This window comes from Schistocerca gregaria, chromosome X (assembly GCF_023897955.1).
Source record: "Schistocerca gregaria isolate iqSchGreg1 chromosome X, iqSchGreg1.2, whole genome shotgun sequence".
Taxonomy (NCBI): domain Eukaryota; kingdom Metazoa; phylum Arthropoda; class Insecta; order Orthoptera; family Acrididae; genus Schistocerca; species Schistocerca gregaria.
Window position 1 is genome coordinate 762162835 of NC_064931.1, and position 17478 is coordinate 762180312.

General features: G+C 36.3%; 1 protein-coding gene across 1 annotated transcript in view; it reads left to right on the plus strand.

The window, feature by feature from the left end:
- Nucleotides 1-16280, plus strand: part of LOC126299305 (P-selectin-like) — an 84190-nt gene extending 67910 nt beyond the window's left edge. The window contains exons 10-12 of the mRNA XM_049991105.1: nucleotides 917-1129; nucleotides 5001-5072; nucleotides 16031-16280. Coding sequence (XP_049847062.1) covers nucleotides 917-1129; nucleotides 5001-5035 — 248 coding nt within the window. The 3' untranslated portion in view covers nucleotides 5036-5072; nucleotides 16031-16280. The remainder of the gene's footprint in view (nucleotides 1-916; nucleotides 1130-5000; nucleotides 5073-16030) is intronic.
- Nucleotides 16281-17478: the final 1198 nt, after the last annotated feature.

The following is a 17478-nucleotide window of genomic DNA, read 5'->3' on the forward strand; positions in this document are numbered from 1 at the left end:
TTTCCAATTAGAAGCTATGTAAAACTGGCCTATCCTACCCTCACAGAATGGAGGATGGGGCCCACACGCCATTGGAGATATTCAGGGGGCATTGAGTAGTATGTAATACATTATGACTGTGTGCCCATATATATCCCTCAGATTAGTGCCGTCTGTGGCAAAAAGATGAAAATGCTTGATACCAAATGTATGTAGATTTTGCCTTAGAATCATAACCTGCAATATAAAATAGAGGTTCCCATTGAAGATTTAAAAGTTGCTTCCTGCCACGCATGCATGGGATGGGATGAGATGTTGGGTCGAGTGTGGTATCAATGGATGTCCTCCACCGAGAATTATAATTATAACTTTCTTTGATCCAATCTGTAGTTTTTGAGATATTTCAATGTGTTAAGTCAAAATGAACACCCTGTTTAAAATATTCAAATAATACTGTATTGCTTCACTTTATTTGTCCAATATACTAGTACACTACTTGTATAATATGTAATCAGCAGGACCAAATAAAATAAAATAAAGCTAGAAAAGAGAAATGTACAGTGAGTATTAGAAAGGAAACATGTAACATAGGAAGAATTGAGCTGTGTCAAAAAGCATTAATGATTTTAATCATTTAAAAACAATACTGTACACAAAAATTGTTATTAAATGTATAGTAGCATATATTAGTAATTTATCAAATAGATTAGTGTAATAGTATATGATATTACTTACTAACATGTTATGGAGGAAGTTAATAAACATTTCATTCATTCTAGTATTCCATTAAGCTCCCTAAAATTAGTTTATCAGAAATTTTAGAAAAAAGTAATATCCTAGAGAATAGATTAGTGGTATGAATTGTTTACAATATTTCATTTTCACTTGTTTAAAAATATGAGACAGATTTAATTTTATCTACTTTTTCTGCCTCCAGTTCTAATAACAGATGGCATCAGTACAACTGATCCAACCCCAGCTGCTAACACACTGAAAGATAATGGAGAAATTGTGTTTACAATTGGGGTTGCTTCTTATGATCGTAGCCAACTTGAACCATTGGCTAGTCATGATTCAGAAGGAGTTCCTAATTTCTTTGGAGTTTCAAGCTTTGAAGTGTTCATGAAGATTGCAGAGTACCTGAACACAAGTATGTAACATTATTTCTCAATATATCATTTTCATTTTTACAAATTTTTTCACTTATAATTTTGAGAAATATCCTTCAATGAGAGTACACTGGAAAGTACTTACAAGACAAAAAAATGAAGACAGAATTAAATGTTTTTCAGTCTTATGTGCCGATGTTTAGTATAAGATATCATTTTATGGAGAAAAATGCATTCTCACTTAAATTTACTTGTGATCACGGCTGTTCTTCTTCCTCTATTTCTGATAATTTTTCATTTACTTACATAATGACTGACATACATACTGCTGGAAAAAAAATAGTACACCTGGAAAGATGACTTTGATTTTGGTCAAATGATGGCTTGTTTCATGTGGGGGATAGTAGATGTACTGATAATGGCTTCAACATCGTCTGCCAACAGATAGCATAGTGACATAGCTGCCAGAGTGCCATCTGTGTGTACCCTTTAATAGGGAATATTCAAAGCCAGCATGTTCAGCGTGGTGCAAACATGTGAAGCAGACAGGCAACCATGCCATGGAGACCCACTCCTACTTTCTGCATCCAAATGAGTGAGTTTCAAAGGGGTAAAATTGTGGCCTTCCAAGTATTGGGATGGTTCTTGTGGAGAATTGCCACACAAGTTGGATGTGCTGCATCAGTTGTGCAACAGTGATGGTATCAGTGGTCACACAAACAGTCTCACACCCATAGATGAGGTTCTGGACACAACACAGATGATTGACAGGATCATCATCCTGTAACACCAGCATTGGCAGATTGTACAGCTACCACAGCACAGATAAGGGGACCTGTGAGCTCATGTGTGTCATCATGAACTGTTACAAACCAGTTATTAGCAATGGGCACACACATCTCTAGCCCGTCTTCCACTCACACCACAACATCAACATGCATGCCTCAGCAGGTCCCCCTGAGGATCACTTGGAGGATGGAACGGCATGCTATGGTCTTCAACATGAAAGCAGATTCTGCCTGAACACAGGTGATGGTCGTTTGCATGTTTGACATAGACCCAGTGAATGCTGTCTCATGGAGTGCATTCATCCAAGACACATGGGCCCCACTCCAAGCCTTACAGTCTGGGGTGCAATAACCTACAACTCTCATTCACCTTTGATATTTCTGGAGGGACATCTGGTTGACCAGCACTTGGTGTATGCAGAAAGTTGTTAGACCCATTCTTTTGTGGTCCTTGCAATGTGAAGGTCATGCAATGTTCCAGTTGGGTAATGCCAGCCCACACATTGCCCATGAAACTCAATGTACTCTTCAAAATGTGCAGAAACTTCACTGGCCAGCATGATCTCCAAACTTGCCTCCAATCAAGCATAGGTGGGATCTTATGAGATGAGAAGTGACTTGTGTGACTTGCCAATAAACATCTCTTACAGAACTATGTGAGTAGGTTGAGCATAACATATTCCAGAAGAGTATTCACCATCTGTATGATCGACTGTATGCCAAAAACAGTGCCTGCATTGCTGCCCGTGGAGGCTACACCACGTATTAATATGGGTGTTGCAGTATGAGTCAATATCTGGTACCACAAAACTGCTTGTACTATTTATCTGTAAATGTAATCATTTCATGCATTCCATATGCACTGTTGCAACAATAAGTCTTGAGTGAATTGGAAACCTCTGAAAGGGTTCACTATTTTTTTTCTGGCAATGTGTATATGATAATATTATGAAAAGGATAGAGTTCTACTCTCTGTATAGTAGAGATGTTGAGTTACAGAGAGGCACAATAGCAACACTGCTAAACAACTAAGCTTTCAGCAGAAAGGCCTTCTTCTGGAGTAGACAGAAAACACTCACACATTCATGCAAATACTACTCACATGAGTGTGTGTGTGTTTTGTCTAATTCATAAGAAGGCCTTTTGGCTGAAATCTTGCTTGTTTAACAGACTTTTTGTTGTGCCTATTTGCAAGTCAAGATCTTCGCTAAATGGTGAGCAGCGATCTATTCTTTTCATAATATTAACTGTTAATCCATAATGACTGATAATTTATTTCAGTCACAACTATTAAGTTTCTGACAATGTCTGAAATAAATAATCAGTTTTAAAGTAAATCATCACCAAAAATAATTTCATTTCATTAATTCTTACTGATGCATTATTTCAGAATTATGATACTTTCTAATAATTTTTTAAATAAAATGATGAACATAAGGTTCATGACACTTTTGTCTTTACCCATTTAGATGAGCTGGATTTAATTTTATGATTTATGGAACTGAATATTAGCATGATCTATAGTGTTTCATTCTACTAGTCGTTTTACAGACACATTAGACATGACATTCTATAGTATGAAATATTTCCTACTACAACATTTGTTTTATAGTGTGCTATGTTGACATGGTCAGTGGGTCAACACATTTGAAAGTTTGTGTGATCCAATAACATGTAGTGAAAGATGACCAATAATTTTACTGTAAAGTAAATATTGATATTGATATGATATAATATTGAAATATGCTGAAAGTCAAACATCCTTTCTGAAAGTACAAACTGAAATAGAATTTAATACTTTGAACATGGATTTATGAGAGACAGGATTTAAACAAAGCTCCATTCAGCTACCCTCATACTTGAGGAATATCAAGACTCTTCCTTCAATGTGACCGTAGTCTCCAAATGATGATAAACAATTAATTTTCACACTGTCTTCCATGCTTGTGCTTAAAATACATGAAACAAACATGCCTTTATTGACATGCAAGTTTCAAACAATGTAGTGGTTCTCCTGAAATTCTGTATTCACTCATTTTCATATTTTTTACATAATATGAAATATTTTGTTTTAATAGAAACATAAGCAATAGGCTACAACTCTATCTCATTCATTTCTCAACTACAGTTTCCCTTTCATGTCTTTTGTCTCTTATAGCTATGTTCCAGATTAGGTACATGTTGAGAGTTTAAAATAGAGTATAAGGTAAAGATTAACTAAAATGGAAAAAGGAATAAAATAGAAGGAAGTGGGATGGCTTTTAGAGATGAAATAGTCAATGTAGCAGAAGATCAAAAAGGCAGGAAGATAAGACCTGGCAGGAACTGTGGACTGGCAAGAAATTAAGGAGATGGAACCTGAATAAACTGAAAGAAACAGAGGTTGCTGAGAGTTTGAGAAATAGGATTGAGTAATGACTGAGCGAAACAGAGGAAATGAATAAAATGGAAGATGAATTAGTAGTATTGGGAAATGAAATATTGAAGGCAACAGAGGATCAAATAGACAAAATGACAGATCACAGTAGAAACCATTGGATAACACAGTGGACACCGAATTTAACTGATGAAAAGGCAAATTATAAAAATGGAGCAAATGAACCAGGTAAAATGTTGTACAGATATGTACAACGTGAGACTGACAGAGACTGTAGAATATCTAAGCAAGAGTGATTAGACAAAAAATGCAAAACTGTAGAAGCAGATGTGGCTAGGGGAGCAATAGATGCAACCTGACACACAATTAAAGAGATATCTGGAGATAAGATAAGGAGCAGAATTGATATCTAGACCTCAGGTTGCAAACAAGTACAAAGCATAGAATGGAAAGCTGAAAAGCAGAAGAAATATGTAGAATGACTATACTAAGAAAATGAACTTGAAGTAAATTTTATGGAATAGCAAGAGGAACTAAATTAAGATATCACAGAATAATCTGCATTTCTTATACTGTAGTTAAACTTCAGTCAAATACTAACACAAATTTATTTTATTAATTAGCATTAGTCTAGTTAAAAAACTATGTAAGTAAAAGTAGCTAGTTTGCGTAGACTACATAATTAATTACTCATATAATATGGATGCTCAATCATATTTAATGAAACAAAATGAATTTTCTTTGCAGCCTACATCAATCAAAACCAGATAGACTGCAACTAATCCAGCAGTCACCATTATATTTTTGCTTATATAACAGGTAAGCAACATTTTTTTGGAAAATATTAATTTGAGTATAATTCTCCATACTTTCAAATGTAATTTTACAGTAACAAGTTATTCATCTGATAGATGGATCAAAAAGTATTTTCTGTGCCCATATACTGTACCCTGAAAAAATGATGTGTTATGCTTTTTGATAAATACGTACCAGTAACCCTTTAATCTCATGTAACTTAAATCACCACAGTATGTTTATTTAGAGTGATACAACCCAAAATGAACTATTTCCTGCTAATTAGTTGTATCACAAATTCAACAACACATGATAACTTCTACTTACAAGGGAACATTCCCAAATGTAAATAAATAAGTTAGAACAAACTTAGAAGGAATTTAGAGGGGTCTAAATAATGCTATATATATATATATATATATATATATATATATATATATATATATATATATATATATATATACACTCCTGGAAATGGAAAAAAGAACACATTGACACCGGTGTGTCAGACCCACCATACTTACTCCGGACACTGTGAGAGGGCTGTAGAAGCAATGATCACATGCACGGCACAGTGGACACACCAGGAACCGCGGTGTTGGCCGTCGAATGGCGCTAGCTGCGCAGCATTTGTGCACCGCCGCCGTCAGTGTCAGCCAGTTTGCCGTGGCATATGGAGATCCATCGCAGTCTTTAACACTGGTAGCATGCCGCGACAGCGTGGACGTGAACCGTATGTGCAGTTGACGGACTTTGAGTGAGGGCGTATAGTAGGCATGCATGTGGCCGGGTGGACGTACCGCCGAATTGCTCAACACGTGGGGCGTGAGGTCTCCACAGTACATCGATGTTGTCGCCAGTGGTCGGCGGAAGGTGCACGTGCCCGTTGACCTGGGACCGGACTGCAGCGACTCACGGATGCACGCCGAGACCGTAGGATCCTACGCAGTTCCGTAGGGGACCGCACCGCCACTTCCCAGCAAATTAGGGACACTGTTGCTCCTGGGGTATCGGCGAGGACCATTTGCAACCGTCTCCATGAAGCTGGGCTACAGTCCCGCACACCGTTAGGCCATCTTCCGCTCACACGCTCGACAGGCGTGAATGGAGGGACGAATGGAGACGTATCGTCTTCAGCGATGAGAGTCGCTTCTGCCTTGGTGCCAATGATGGTCGTATGCGTGTTTGGTGCCGTGCAGGTGAGCGCCACAATGAGGACTGCATACGACCGAGGCACACAGGGCCAACACCCGGCATCATGGTGTGGGGAGCGATCTCCTACACTGGCTGTACACCTCTGGTGATCGTTGAGGGGACACTGAATAGTGCACGGTACATCCAAACCGTCATCGAACCCATCGTTCTACCATTCCTAGACCGGCAAGGGAACTTGCTGTTCCAACAGGACAATGCACGTCCGCATGTATCCCGTGCCACCCAACGTGCTCTAGAAGGTGCAAGTCAACTACCCTGGCCAGCAAGATCTCCAGATCTGTCCCCCATTGAGCATGTTTGGGACTGGATGAAGCGTCGTCTCACGCGGTCTGCACGTCCAACACGAACGCTGGTCCAACTGAGGCGCCAGGTGGAAATGGCATGGCAAACCATTCCGCAGGACTACATCCAGCATCTCTACGATCGTCTCCATGGGAGAATAGCAGCCTGCATTGCTGCGAAAGGTGGATATACACTGTACTAGTGGCGACATTGTGCATGCTCTGTTGCCTGTGTCTATGTGCCTGTGGTTCTGTCAGTGTGATCATGTGATGTATCTGACCCCAGGAATGTGTCAATAAAGTTTCCCCTTCCTGGGACAATGAATGCACGGTGTTCTTATCTCAATTTCCAGGAGATACATAAAAAATGTGTTTCGTATGAAAGTTGAAATGTAATTAATTGTCTTGAAAACTCTTTAATCAACTTTTGTAATAATTTAATGTTTTGGAAAGTAGCCCACTACCATTTTGAAAAACGAAATCCTTTGTAACAATATAAATTGAAGAAGCTTTTTTACCACATACATCCATGTGTAATAAAGCTGGTTTCTGAAATACCATTTTAGAAAAATAATCTGCACACAGTGTGCTGTAGGGGTGTTTTCAACATATCCCCTTAAAATATCTAATCCTTCATTACTATTTCAATTATTTATTTTTCTTTTGTTTAATTTTTTTAATTGTTATTTCATGTTTTGCATTCATGTGCTTTTTCTGTTTTCTTTTCTCTCTCCCTCTTTTTTCCTTTTTTTTGTATGTGTATTTTGTCAATTGAAAATAATAATTAACTCATTATTATAATAAAAAGCATTCAATAATGATTCCCTGTAAATAAATGCCTAAAATTTAATGTTTTTTTTCACCATGCATATGAAGGACAATGCATTATCAAACAGAATTCAACAGAATTCTCAAATGATGGTGAGTGATACTCTAAATATCCTGTTTTGTATCAGGCATATTTCAGTACATTGGAAAACCTTGGCAAAGGTAATTGATTATGTACTAATGCCTGCACACTGATTATATTGTTTCTCAAGCAGAGATTGACATCATAATCATCCAGCAGCATAAGATCTGAAGATCTTCACAAAAAGTTCTTCCAACACTGAATGCCATATACGACCAATCCACCTGTAGCACCAAGACATTTGGGATCACCTGATGAACAATTTCTTTCTCCTCAGGTATGATGTTCAAAATGATTCTTTCTTAACAACCACCCCAAGAATCTAACAACAATAACAAAGACTTTTCTCCCATACTGGGGTGGACAACTAATTTCAAATATATTTTGAGCAGACTGGACATTAGTTTACCAGATTTTTATACTGTCAGAAGATCATTTGTGGCTGCAAAAAGAGATTCTCAAATTCTTAATTTTCTTTTCACAATATCAGAAATGGAGGCTGATCAATGTGAAAAAACCATTTGGTGCATCGTACCTGAGGACAAAGATTTTGTTCATCAAGTGATCCCAAAACACTTAATGGGACAGTTAGTTCTGTAGGTAATACATGACATTTAATGTTGGAAGAACTTTTTGAGAAGGTTTTCAGATCTAGTACTGCTGATATATGTCTGATATGCAACAGGATATTGAGAGGAATATACATCACAATTTCAGAATGTGTTGAATTTTGTTTCATATTGTATGGTATTGTCCATCATGTGTATCACCTGAAAAAAATTGTTTATTTTATGGGCATGGTGTAAAAATATTATATTTTAATCAGTTCTTTACAGATTACCATTATTTTAATGATTTTTGTGTCATAATATTGATTTACTTATTATTTTCAATTAACAAACACACATTTGTGAAACAATAAAAAAAGACATGTGAATGTAAAACATAAAATAATAATTTAAAACACAAAACAAAAGTAAAATAAGTAATTATGATAGTAATGAAGGTTTATATATGTTACTGGGTATGTTGAAAATACTATGACAGCACATTGTGTACAGCTTATATTCTGAAAATGATATTTCAGAAACCATCTGTATTATTCTTGGATGTATGTGATATAAAAGCTTCTTTAATTTATGTTGTAACAAACAGTTTCATTTTTCAAAATTAATTAATGGTCAAGGTTTATTTTCCAAAAATTCTAATTATTAGAAAAGTTGAGGATACTGTTTTCAAGGGCATTAATTACATTTCAACTTTATGAGAAACACATTTTTATATATCATGGTTTTGAAAATATTCCCTCCAAACATGCTGCTGTTGTTGTTGTTGTTGTCGTCTTCAGTCCTGAGACTGGTTTGATGCAACTCTCCATGCTACTCTATCCTGTGCAAGCTTCTTCATCTCCCAGTACCTACTGCAACCTACATCCTTCTGAATCTGCTTAGTGTATTCATCTCTTGGTCTCCCTCTACGATTTTTACCCTCCATGCTGCCCTCCAATACTAAATTGGTGATCCCTTGATGCCTCAGAACATGTCCTACCAACCGATCTCTTCTTCTGGTCATGTTGTGCCACAAACTCCTCTTCTCCCCAACCCTATTCAATACCTCCTCATTAGTTACGTGATCTATCCACCTTATCTTTAGCATTCTTCTGTAGCACCACATTTCGAAAGCTTCAATTCTCTTCTTGTCCAAACTAATTATCATCCATGTTTCACTTCCATACATGACTACACTCCAAACAAATATTTTCAGACACAACTTCCTGATACATAAATCTATATTCGATGTTAACAAATTTCTCTTCTTCAGAAACGCTTTCCTGGCCGTTGCCAGTCTACATTTTATATCCTCTCTACTTCGACCATCATCGGTTATTTTACTTCCTAAATAGCAAAACTCATTTACTACTTTAAGTGTCTCATTTCCTAATCTAATTCCCTCAGCATCACCCAATTTAATTTGACTACATTCCATTATCCTCGTTTTGCTTTTGTTGATGTTCATCTTATATCCTCCTTTCAAGACACTGTCCATTTCGTTCAACTGCTCTTCCAAGTCCTTTGCCGTCTCTGACAGAATTACAATGTCATCGGCGAACCTCAAAGTTTTTACTACTTCTCCATGAATTTTAATACCTACTCCAAATTTTTCTTTTGTTTCCTTTACTGCTTGCTCAATATACAGATTGAATAACATCGGGGAGAGGCTACAACCCTGTCTCACTCCTTTCCCAACCACTGCTTCCCTTTCATGCCCCTCGACTCTAATAACTGCCATCTGGTTTCTGTACAAATTGTAAATAGCCTTTCGCTCCCTGTATTTTACCCCTGCCACTTTCAGAATTTGAAAGAGAGTATTCCAGTCAACATTGTCAAAAGCTTTCTCTAAGTCTACAAATGCTAGAAACATAGGTTTGCCTTTTCTTAATCTTTCTTCTAAGATAAGTCGTAAGGTCAATATTGCCTCACGTGTTCCAACATTTCTACTTAATCCAAACTTATCCTCACCGAGGTCCGCATCTACCAGTTTTTCCATTCTGTCTGTAAAGAATTCGTGTTAGTATTTTGCAGCTGTGACTTATTAAACTGATAGTTCGGTAATTTTCACATCTGTCAGCACCTGCTTTCTTTCGGATTGGAATTATTATATTCTTCTTAAAGTGGAAGGGTATTTCACCTGTCTCATACATCTTGCTTACCAGCTGGTAGAGTTTTGTCATGACTGGCTGTCCCAAGGCCATCAGTAGTTCTAATGGAATGTTGTCTACTCCGGGCGCCTTGTTTCGACTCAGGTCTTTCAGTGCTCTGTCAAACTCTTCACGCAGTATCTTATCTCCCATTTTGTCTTCATCTACATCCTCTTCCATTTCCATAATATTCTCCTCAAGTACATCACCCTTGTATAAACCTTCTATATACTCCTTCCACCTTTCTGCCTTCCCTTCTTTGCTTAGAACTGGGTTGCCATCTGAGCTCTTGATATTCATACACGTGGTTCTCTTCTCTCCAAAGGTCTCTTTAATTTTCCTGTAGGCAGCATCTATCTTACCCCTAGTGAGATAAGCTTCTACATCCTTACATTTGTCCTCTAGCCATCTCTGCTTAGCCATTTTGCACTTCATGTCGATCTCATTTTTGAGATGTTTGTATTCCTTTTTGTCTGCTTCATTTACTGCATTTTTATATTTTCTCCTTTCATCAGTTAAATTCAATATTTCTTCTGTTACCCAAGGATTTCTAGCAGCCCTTGTCTTTTTACCTACTTTATCCTCTGCTGCCTTCACTACTTCATCCCTCAGAGATACCCATTCTTCTTCTACTGTGTTTCTTTCCCCCATCCCTGTCAATTGTTCCCTTATTCTCTCCTTGAAACTCTATACAACCTCTGGTTCTTTCAGCTTATCCAGATCCCATGTCCTTAAATTCCCACAATTTTGCAGTTTCTTCAGTTTTAACCTACAGGTCATAGCCAATAGATTGTGGTCAGAGTCCACATCTGCCCCTGGAAATGTCCTACAATTTAAAACCTGATTCCCAAATCTCTGTCTTACCATTATGTAATCTATCTGATACCTTTTAGTATCTCCAGGATTCTTCCATGTATACAACCTTCTTTTATGTTTCTTGAACCAAGTGTTAGCTATGATTAAGTTATGCTCTGTGCAAAAGTCTACCAGACGGCTTCCTCTTTTATTTCTTAGCCCCAATCCATAATCACCTACTATGTTTCCTTCTCTCCCTTTTCCTACTGACGAATTCCAGTCACCCATGACTATTAAATTTTCGTCTCCCTTCACTACCTGAATAATTTCTTTTATCTCATCATAAATTTCATCAATTTCTTCATCATCTGCAGAGCTAGTTGGCATATAAACTTGTATTACTGTAGTAGGCATGGGCTTTGTGTCTATCTTGGCCACAATAATGCGTTCACTATGCTGTTTGTAGTAGCTTACCCGCACTCCCATTTTTTTATTCATTATTAAACCTACTCCTGCATTACCCCTATTTGATTTTGTATTTATAACCCTGTATTCACCTGACCAAAAGTCTTGTTCCTCCTGCCACCGAACTTCACTAATTCCCACTATATCTAACTTTAACCTATCCATTTCCCTTTTTAAATTTTCTAACCTACCTGCCCGATTAAGGGATCTGACATTCCACACTCCGATCCGTAGAACGCCAGTTTTCTTTCTCCTGATAACGACGTCCTCCTGAGTAGTCCCCGCCCGGAGATCCGAATGGGGGACTATTTTACCTCCAGAATATTTTACCCAAGAGGACACCATCATCATTTAATCATACGGTAAAGCTGCATGTCCTCGGGAAAAATTAGGGCTGTAGTTTCCCCTTGCTTTCAGCCGTTCGCAGTACCAGCACAGCAAGGCCGTTTTGGTTAATGTTGCAAGGCCAGATCAGTCAATCATCCAGACTGTTGCCCCTGCAACTACTGAAAAGGCTGCTGCTCCTCTTCAGGAACCACATGTTTGTCTGGCCTCTCAACAGATACCCCTCCGTTGTGGTTGCACCTACGGTACGTCTATCAGTATCGCTGAGGCACGCAAGCCTCCCCACCAACTGCAAGGTCCATGGTTCATGGGGGGCCTCTAAACATAAGATGCCAAATTTTCTTTTGGAGTGTGTTGTACCACTTAAAAGTATCACATTATTTTCACCTCTCTACATCCCACCAAGTTATGTAAATATCAGTTATTTACACCTAGGAATGTTTCCTTGTCAGTTAGCAATATGATTCACTTCTTAGCTAAAGCTGATCAATGTACATCCTTTATTGCTGCCATTTGACAATCACTGTGAAAGAAACCATTTATTACATTGTTCACTTCTATTTCACAGAGATAACTGGATTTAGAAATTAATGATCAACTGCTGTTGCAATGTGATCTTCTATTCTTTTTCAAAATGCTACTGTATGGATTAAACCAAAGTTGTGCAACAATGCTAAGTGTCTTCAGTCAGAACTTTCCAACATGAAATCAATTTTAGAACGTCTAGACACAGTTATTTCTCACATATTTGTGGTAAGCCACATTAGTATCCTTCTCTAACTGCTTCATGAAGTTGGAAATATTTTCTATATGCTGTCAAACCTGTCATTTGATATGTTTTCAGATCTTTTACTGAAGCAGATTACTCAGAACTGATCTGTGCAGTCCTCATTTAGATGTACAGCCTAGGACTTTATTCTACATTTTGTTTATATAATAAGAATTAATTACATTAACTTGTGCCATTCTTGGTGTATCTATATAATTTCTGCGACTTCAAAACAATGTTCTGTTACATGTAGTACGTCTGTAAAACCTTTAAGATTTTTCAGTTTCCTGTAGTGATACGAGAATCTCGCACTTATTATGATTTGATAGAAACATCTAAACACCCTCCATTTCTCCACTGATTTGTACAACAGTGTCAGTACTTATTTGGCAGCTATACGTTTCAGAAACATTTACCCTTAGAAAGTGCTCGATATTTTCATTGAGCATTGAGCACACAAGAAATTATAACAAAGGCATACGGTATTTAGTCATGCAAATAACGTCTTAACAGAAAGTTTCAGATGTAGAGCATGCTGCATGTAGTGTGATCATGTGAGGGGTGAAGCATCAGTCACATCCATGAGTCACTATCTTACCAAGTTGAGTGAGTCTTGTATATTTATACATTTGGCAAAACACTTCACTCAGGGCTTGTCATATTGTTAAAAAAAAAGTAATCTTCACAGTTTATCCGTCTTTATAAAGTACGGTAATGAGATGTAGTGTCTTTTTTAGGGTACTGTTCAGCTTATGTCATTCAACATAATTCAACAATAAATATTGTCATGTCATGCTGAGTCACACATGAGCATTCCAAACGTTGTTATGTTATTATTTTGCTCTATATGCACCCTGCTATTAACTACTGTTGATCCATTACTCCAGCCAGTCTAAAGAATGTTTATAGAAGGCTTTCTGCACTTTCCAAACAAATTAGATGATTCACAATCTCCATCTCAGATAAGCATGATTCAGAAACAGATAAATTATGACACCCAATTTTACACAGTTTGCAGAATGATGGCTCAAATAACTTTATTCTCTTATGTTCAGGACCAGTTCAAGAACATATTTCCATACAGGTAACATCATCTGGTGGCTCCCTCCTCACTCATTACCCTTCCCTTTCACACTTTCATCCATGTCAGTTTTGGCTACTAATCGTGATACACTCTGTACAGTTGGATGGCTCTAGTGCAGCTATCAGCTTGGCACCCCAATTGGTCACTACTAATTGTGATATTTCCTGTACAGGTATCTTTCAGTAGTGCCGCTTCTGGTGGCTAAGTGATGGTTTGTGTCACTTAGGCTTTAAACAGGCCCTACTTATGTTAACTAAAGATAGTAGTGGCAGGAACTGAATCCAGCTGCAAAATTTGATACATTATTGCCAAATGACATAAAAAGTAATGAAAAATTAATGTGAAATTACAAATGTGCTCAAGATATAAATGCTCTCTCCTAGCAAAATCTTACCTGTTGGTTAATGGGTAAAACCATATCCAGATGATGAGCTGATAGGTGCTTAGAATACTTTTAAATGAAGTCAGCATTGCTCAAGTTATATTTTAATTAATACATATTTATTACACCTGAACACAATTTTATGATGACCAGTTTGTCAATAAGAATTTCTAGTATCATCACAAAGTAGGTCATGAATTCAATGTGGACTGACAGTGTCACTGTCCACTGTGCTCATTTGAAGACTGGGTTAAGCTGGTCTTTAATATTAAAATGCAGAGTAATTAGATATTCAATAACAATATAAAACACAATAACAATACTCAATGTTAATACAAATCTGGCAGCAAAGTTATTTTATGTAGATATTAAATGCATATTCTTACAGTGGTATTAATAGTAGGTTCTACTTTCTGGAACCAATTTTTTAAGTGTGAACATTTCTTCCTAGTTTCTAATAAAGCCCACCAAGAATTTATAGATATCCACCTTTTGTACTTAAGACTTTTTGTTTTTATTTATTTATTTAGCATCCGTGTCATTGTGCAAACGATATTGGACTTGTCATACATAGAAATTAATTTACTGGCTTTCTTAATAATGTTATACTTTTTGTATGCAACAAATCTAGGGCTTCAAGATGTAAATATTGGATTTTCAAAAGTTTTGCACTCCAAATTTTGAATTATAGTGTACTAACACTTCTGAGAAGTAACTTTTTCATTAATTATAAAATTTAGAACAGATCTTCTTTACTTAAATGAGAACCAGGCTGTGAAAAATGGCTACGCCAACCCTATAAAAACTGTTGTTATTGGGGTCAGAGTTTTAAGTACATATGGCTTTCCTGACTCAAATTTTGAATATTTCTTTAAAGGAAATGTTTTTCAGAAAGTACATATAAATATTACAAAAATAAAGCTTCTAACCTACTCTTTTGCAATTGGATAAAAGTATATCAAATTGTTCGGCAAATGTCAATGGTGAACACTGATGTGATCTGCATAAATAATTCTCTATATCTTGGGAACTTACAAAATAGTGGTCTTTATTTCTGTGGGGCACAATAACTCACATATATTGTAAAAATATTTACTTTTTCTTTGTAGTTTTCTTGGTGTCTTTCACTGGCATTGTAAATGGAAAACTTTTTTTACTGTTTGAGAGGAGAGACCCATGATTAGCATGGGTTGGCATCAACATTAAAATGATTGTTGTGAAGCTGTTTCTCTTGATTTTCTCCATCATTTAGTGCTTTGTTTTAAACAGCACATCATACCACACAAAATATTGCATTACAAGAAACCTTGCTATAAAAATGTCTGTCTTAACACCAAACAGGCAGTCAACATATCCTTCTCAACAAGAACTGCTAAAATGCATAAAAAATACAAAGAGATTAATAATGTATTTTGGTATACAAAGATGCTTAAACTGATATATGACCAAAGACAATTTTATATATAATTAATGCTTGTAATAATTGACAAAATTAAAATTTTGTCTTGTGCAAGAAATGTTATTGGATAGGCTGGTGATGTAGTTGAGTTTATTGAGCTGCATAGTAAAAATACAAGTTTTTACTAATACACTTATAACAGTTTCTCAATATTTATACACATAATATACTCAGATAATGTAAGTAAAAAAACTAGTGTTTTTATTAACAATAGTGTCAAAAATAAAGAAAAGCTATTCCATCTTGCAACATTTCAGTGTGCTGAAAGAAGTGTTATTGAATGTGCACAAACTGTCCTCATGTATTTTTATGTCTCTTCGCAAAACTATGAGTGAAACAGACTATGCTTCTTTTCCTTCAAATAACAAGAAAATGCAATGCAGTCCACTTAGTAGCTCATTCTAATTGATTACGTCAATTTAATTGCATTTTCAACAGGGAAAGAATATCACAATTACATTGACTGTGTAGTGAAATAAATACTGCAGTTTATTGTAATAGTTTAAATTTCAATGTAAAATTCACCAAAATGAAATAGCTACAAGTTTGTCTCACACATTATTTGTTTTTTTCTTTTAGGTAAGAAGATGAAACGGTAGCTCTGCAGAAACTACTTCCAGCAGATTATTCTTACTTAATCTTACTTTCTAGGTGTGTTATTGTATAAAAGAACAAATCAAATTGATTACTACTTGAATACATGTAATTCATTCATTTCTAACCAATATTTGAAATAGTTTGCTTGTTAAACAAAATGAAGATGAATTAACATTTACATTCATCTCAGTGTATAAATTACTCTGTAATTAAAGCCACCACTTTATTTTATGTGTCACAAAGTGTTTTCCTTTTTCACAACTACACACACACACACACACACACACACACACACACACACACACACACACACACACACACACACACCACGTTTCATTAACTTCAGAATGGAGAACTTTTAGTGATGATAACTCAACTGAATTATCAACTGAGTCAAAAAGAGATTTTTGTTTAACTAAACATCTGCCCTCCATGAACCCAGGGTTCCCTTTCAACCTATATTCTGTGTGACTTTCTTAACCCCCCTTCCACCCCATTTCTTATCTCATGTACGTTTTTGCTCTTATCTTTCTCTGGAATGAAATCTGTAGTTTTGTATATTTCTGTTAGCTGTGTTGGGAGCTGCAGACCTTAAAAGCAAGTACTGGTTAATCTTCCTTTATACAAACAGTGAATACTCACATTATAGAGCAATGGAAAAACACTTATAGAAAATTAGAACATCATGATGAAAGTTTCGTGAGGCTATGAGCAAAGTGAGAATAGCATTTATAATCAAACATATTGAGTTTAACAACAATGGAAATTTCTAATTAGCCTTGTCATGGCCAATGGAGTGTACAATCTGGTGTCCATATGGTTGTGTGTGTGAATATGTGTGCTACTGCTGGAAAAAGAACTAGCACTCAAAAGCTAGCATGAATGCTGTTTTTTGTTATGTCTCCCTGAGCTCCATGCATTGATCTACTATAGGTGAGTGGTTGCCTTTCCCTTAATTTACATATTGAGTTTAGTTTCTTGAGAAACAAATGGATGTACTCATTAAGCCTGTATCATTATCTACCGGTACTGGTACTGAATACTTAGAACAACTTCATGTGTGATTTTTTAAAAAGTATTAGCCCCCTAACACAATTTTCTATACTTTAAAAGCCACTCTCATCTTCATATTACACAATTTACTGTATAAAATATTTGCTATGAACACATTATTTGTATGATCCTTAAGTAACTCATCTTCATATTTATATTGCAAGTAAATTAATATTCTTTTAAAATTGATGTTTGCTACCCATTTGTATTCTGGAAAGATAACTGATGTAACAGAAGTCCAGCCAAGAAAATCAAGAGGGACCTCATGTCCAAAGTTATATACTGTAGCCTTCAAAAAATGTTGTAGGCTAATCCTGATAGAATACCAATAGTGTATCCATGATTTTGTTGCTTTCCCTGCTTTAACAGCATGTACT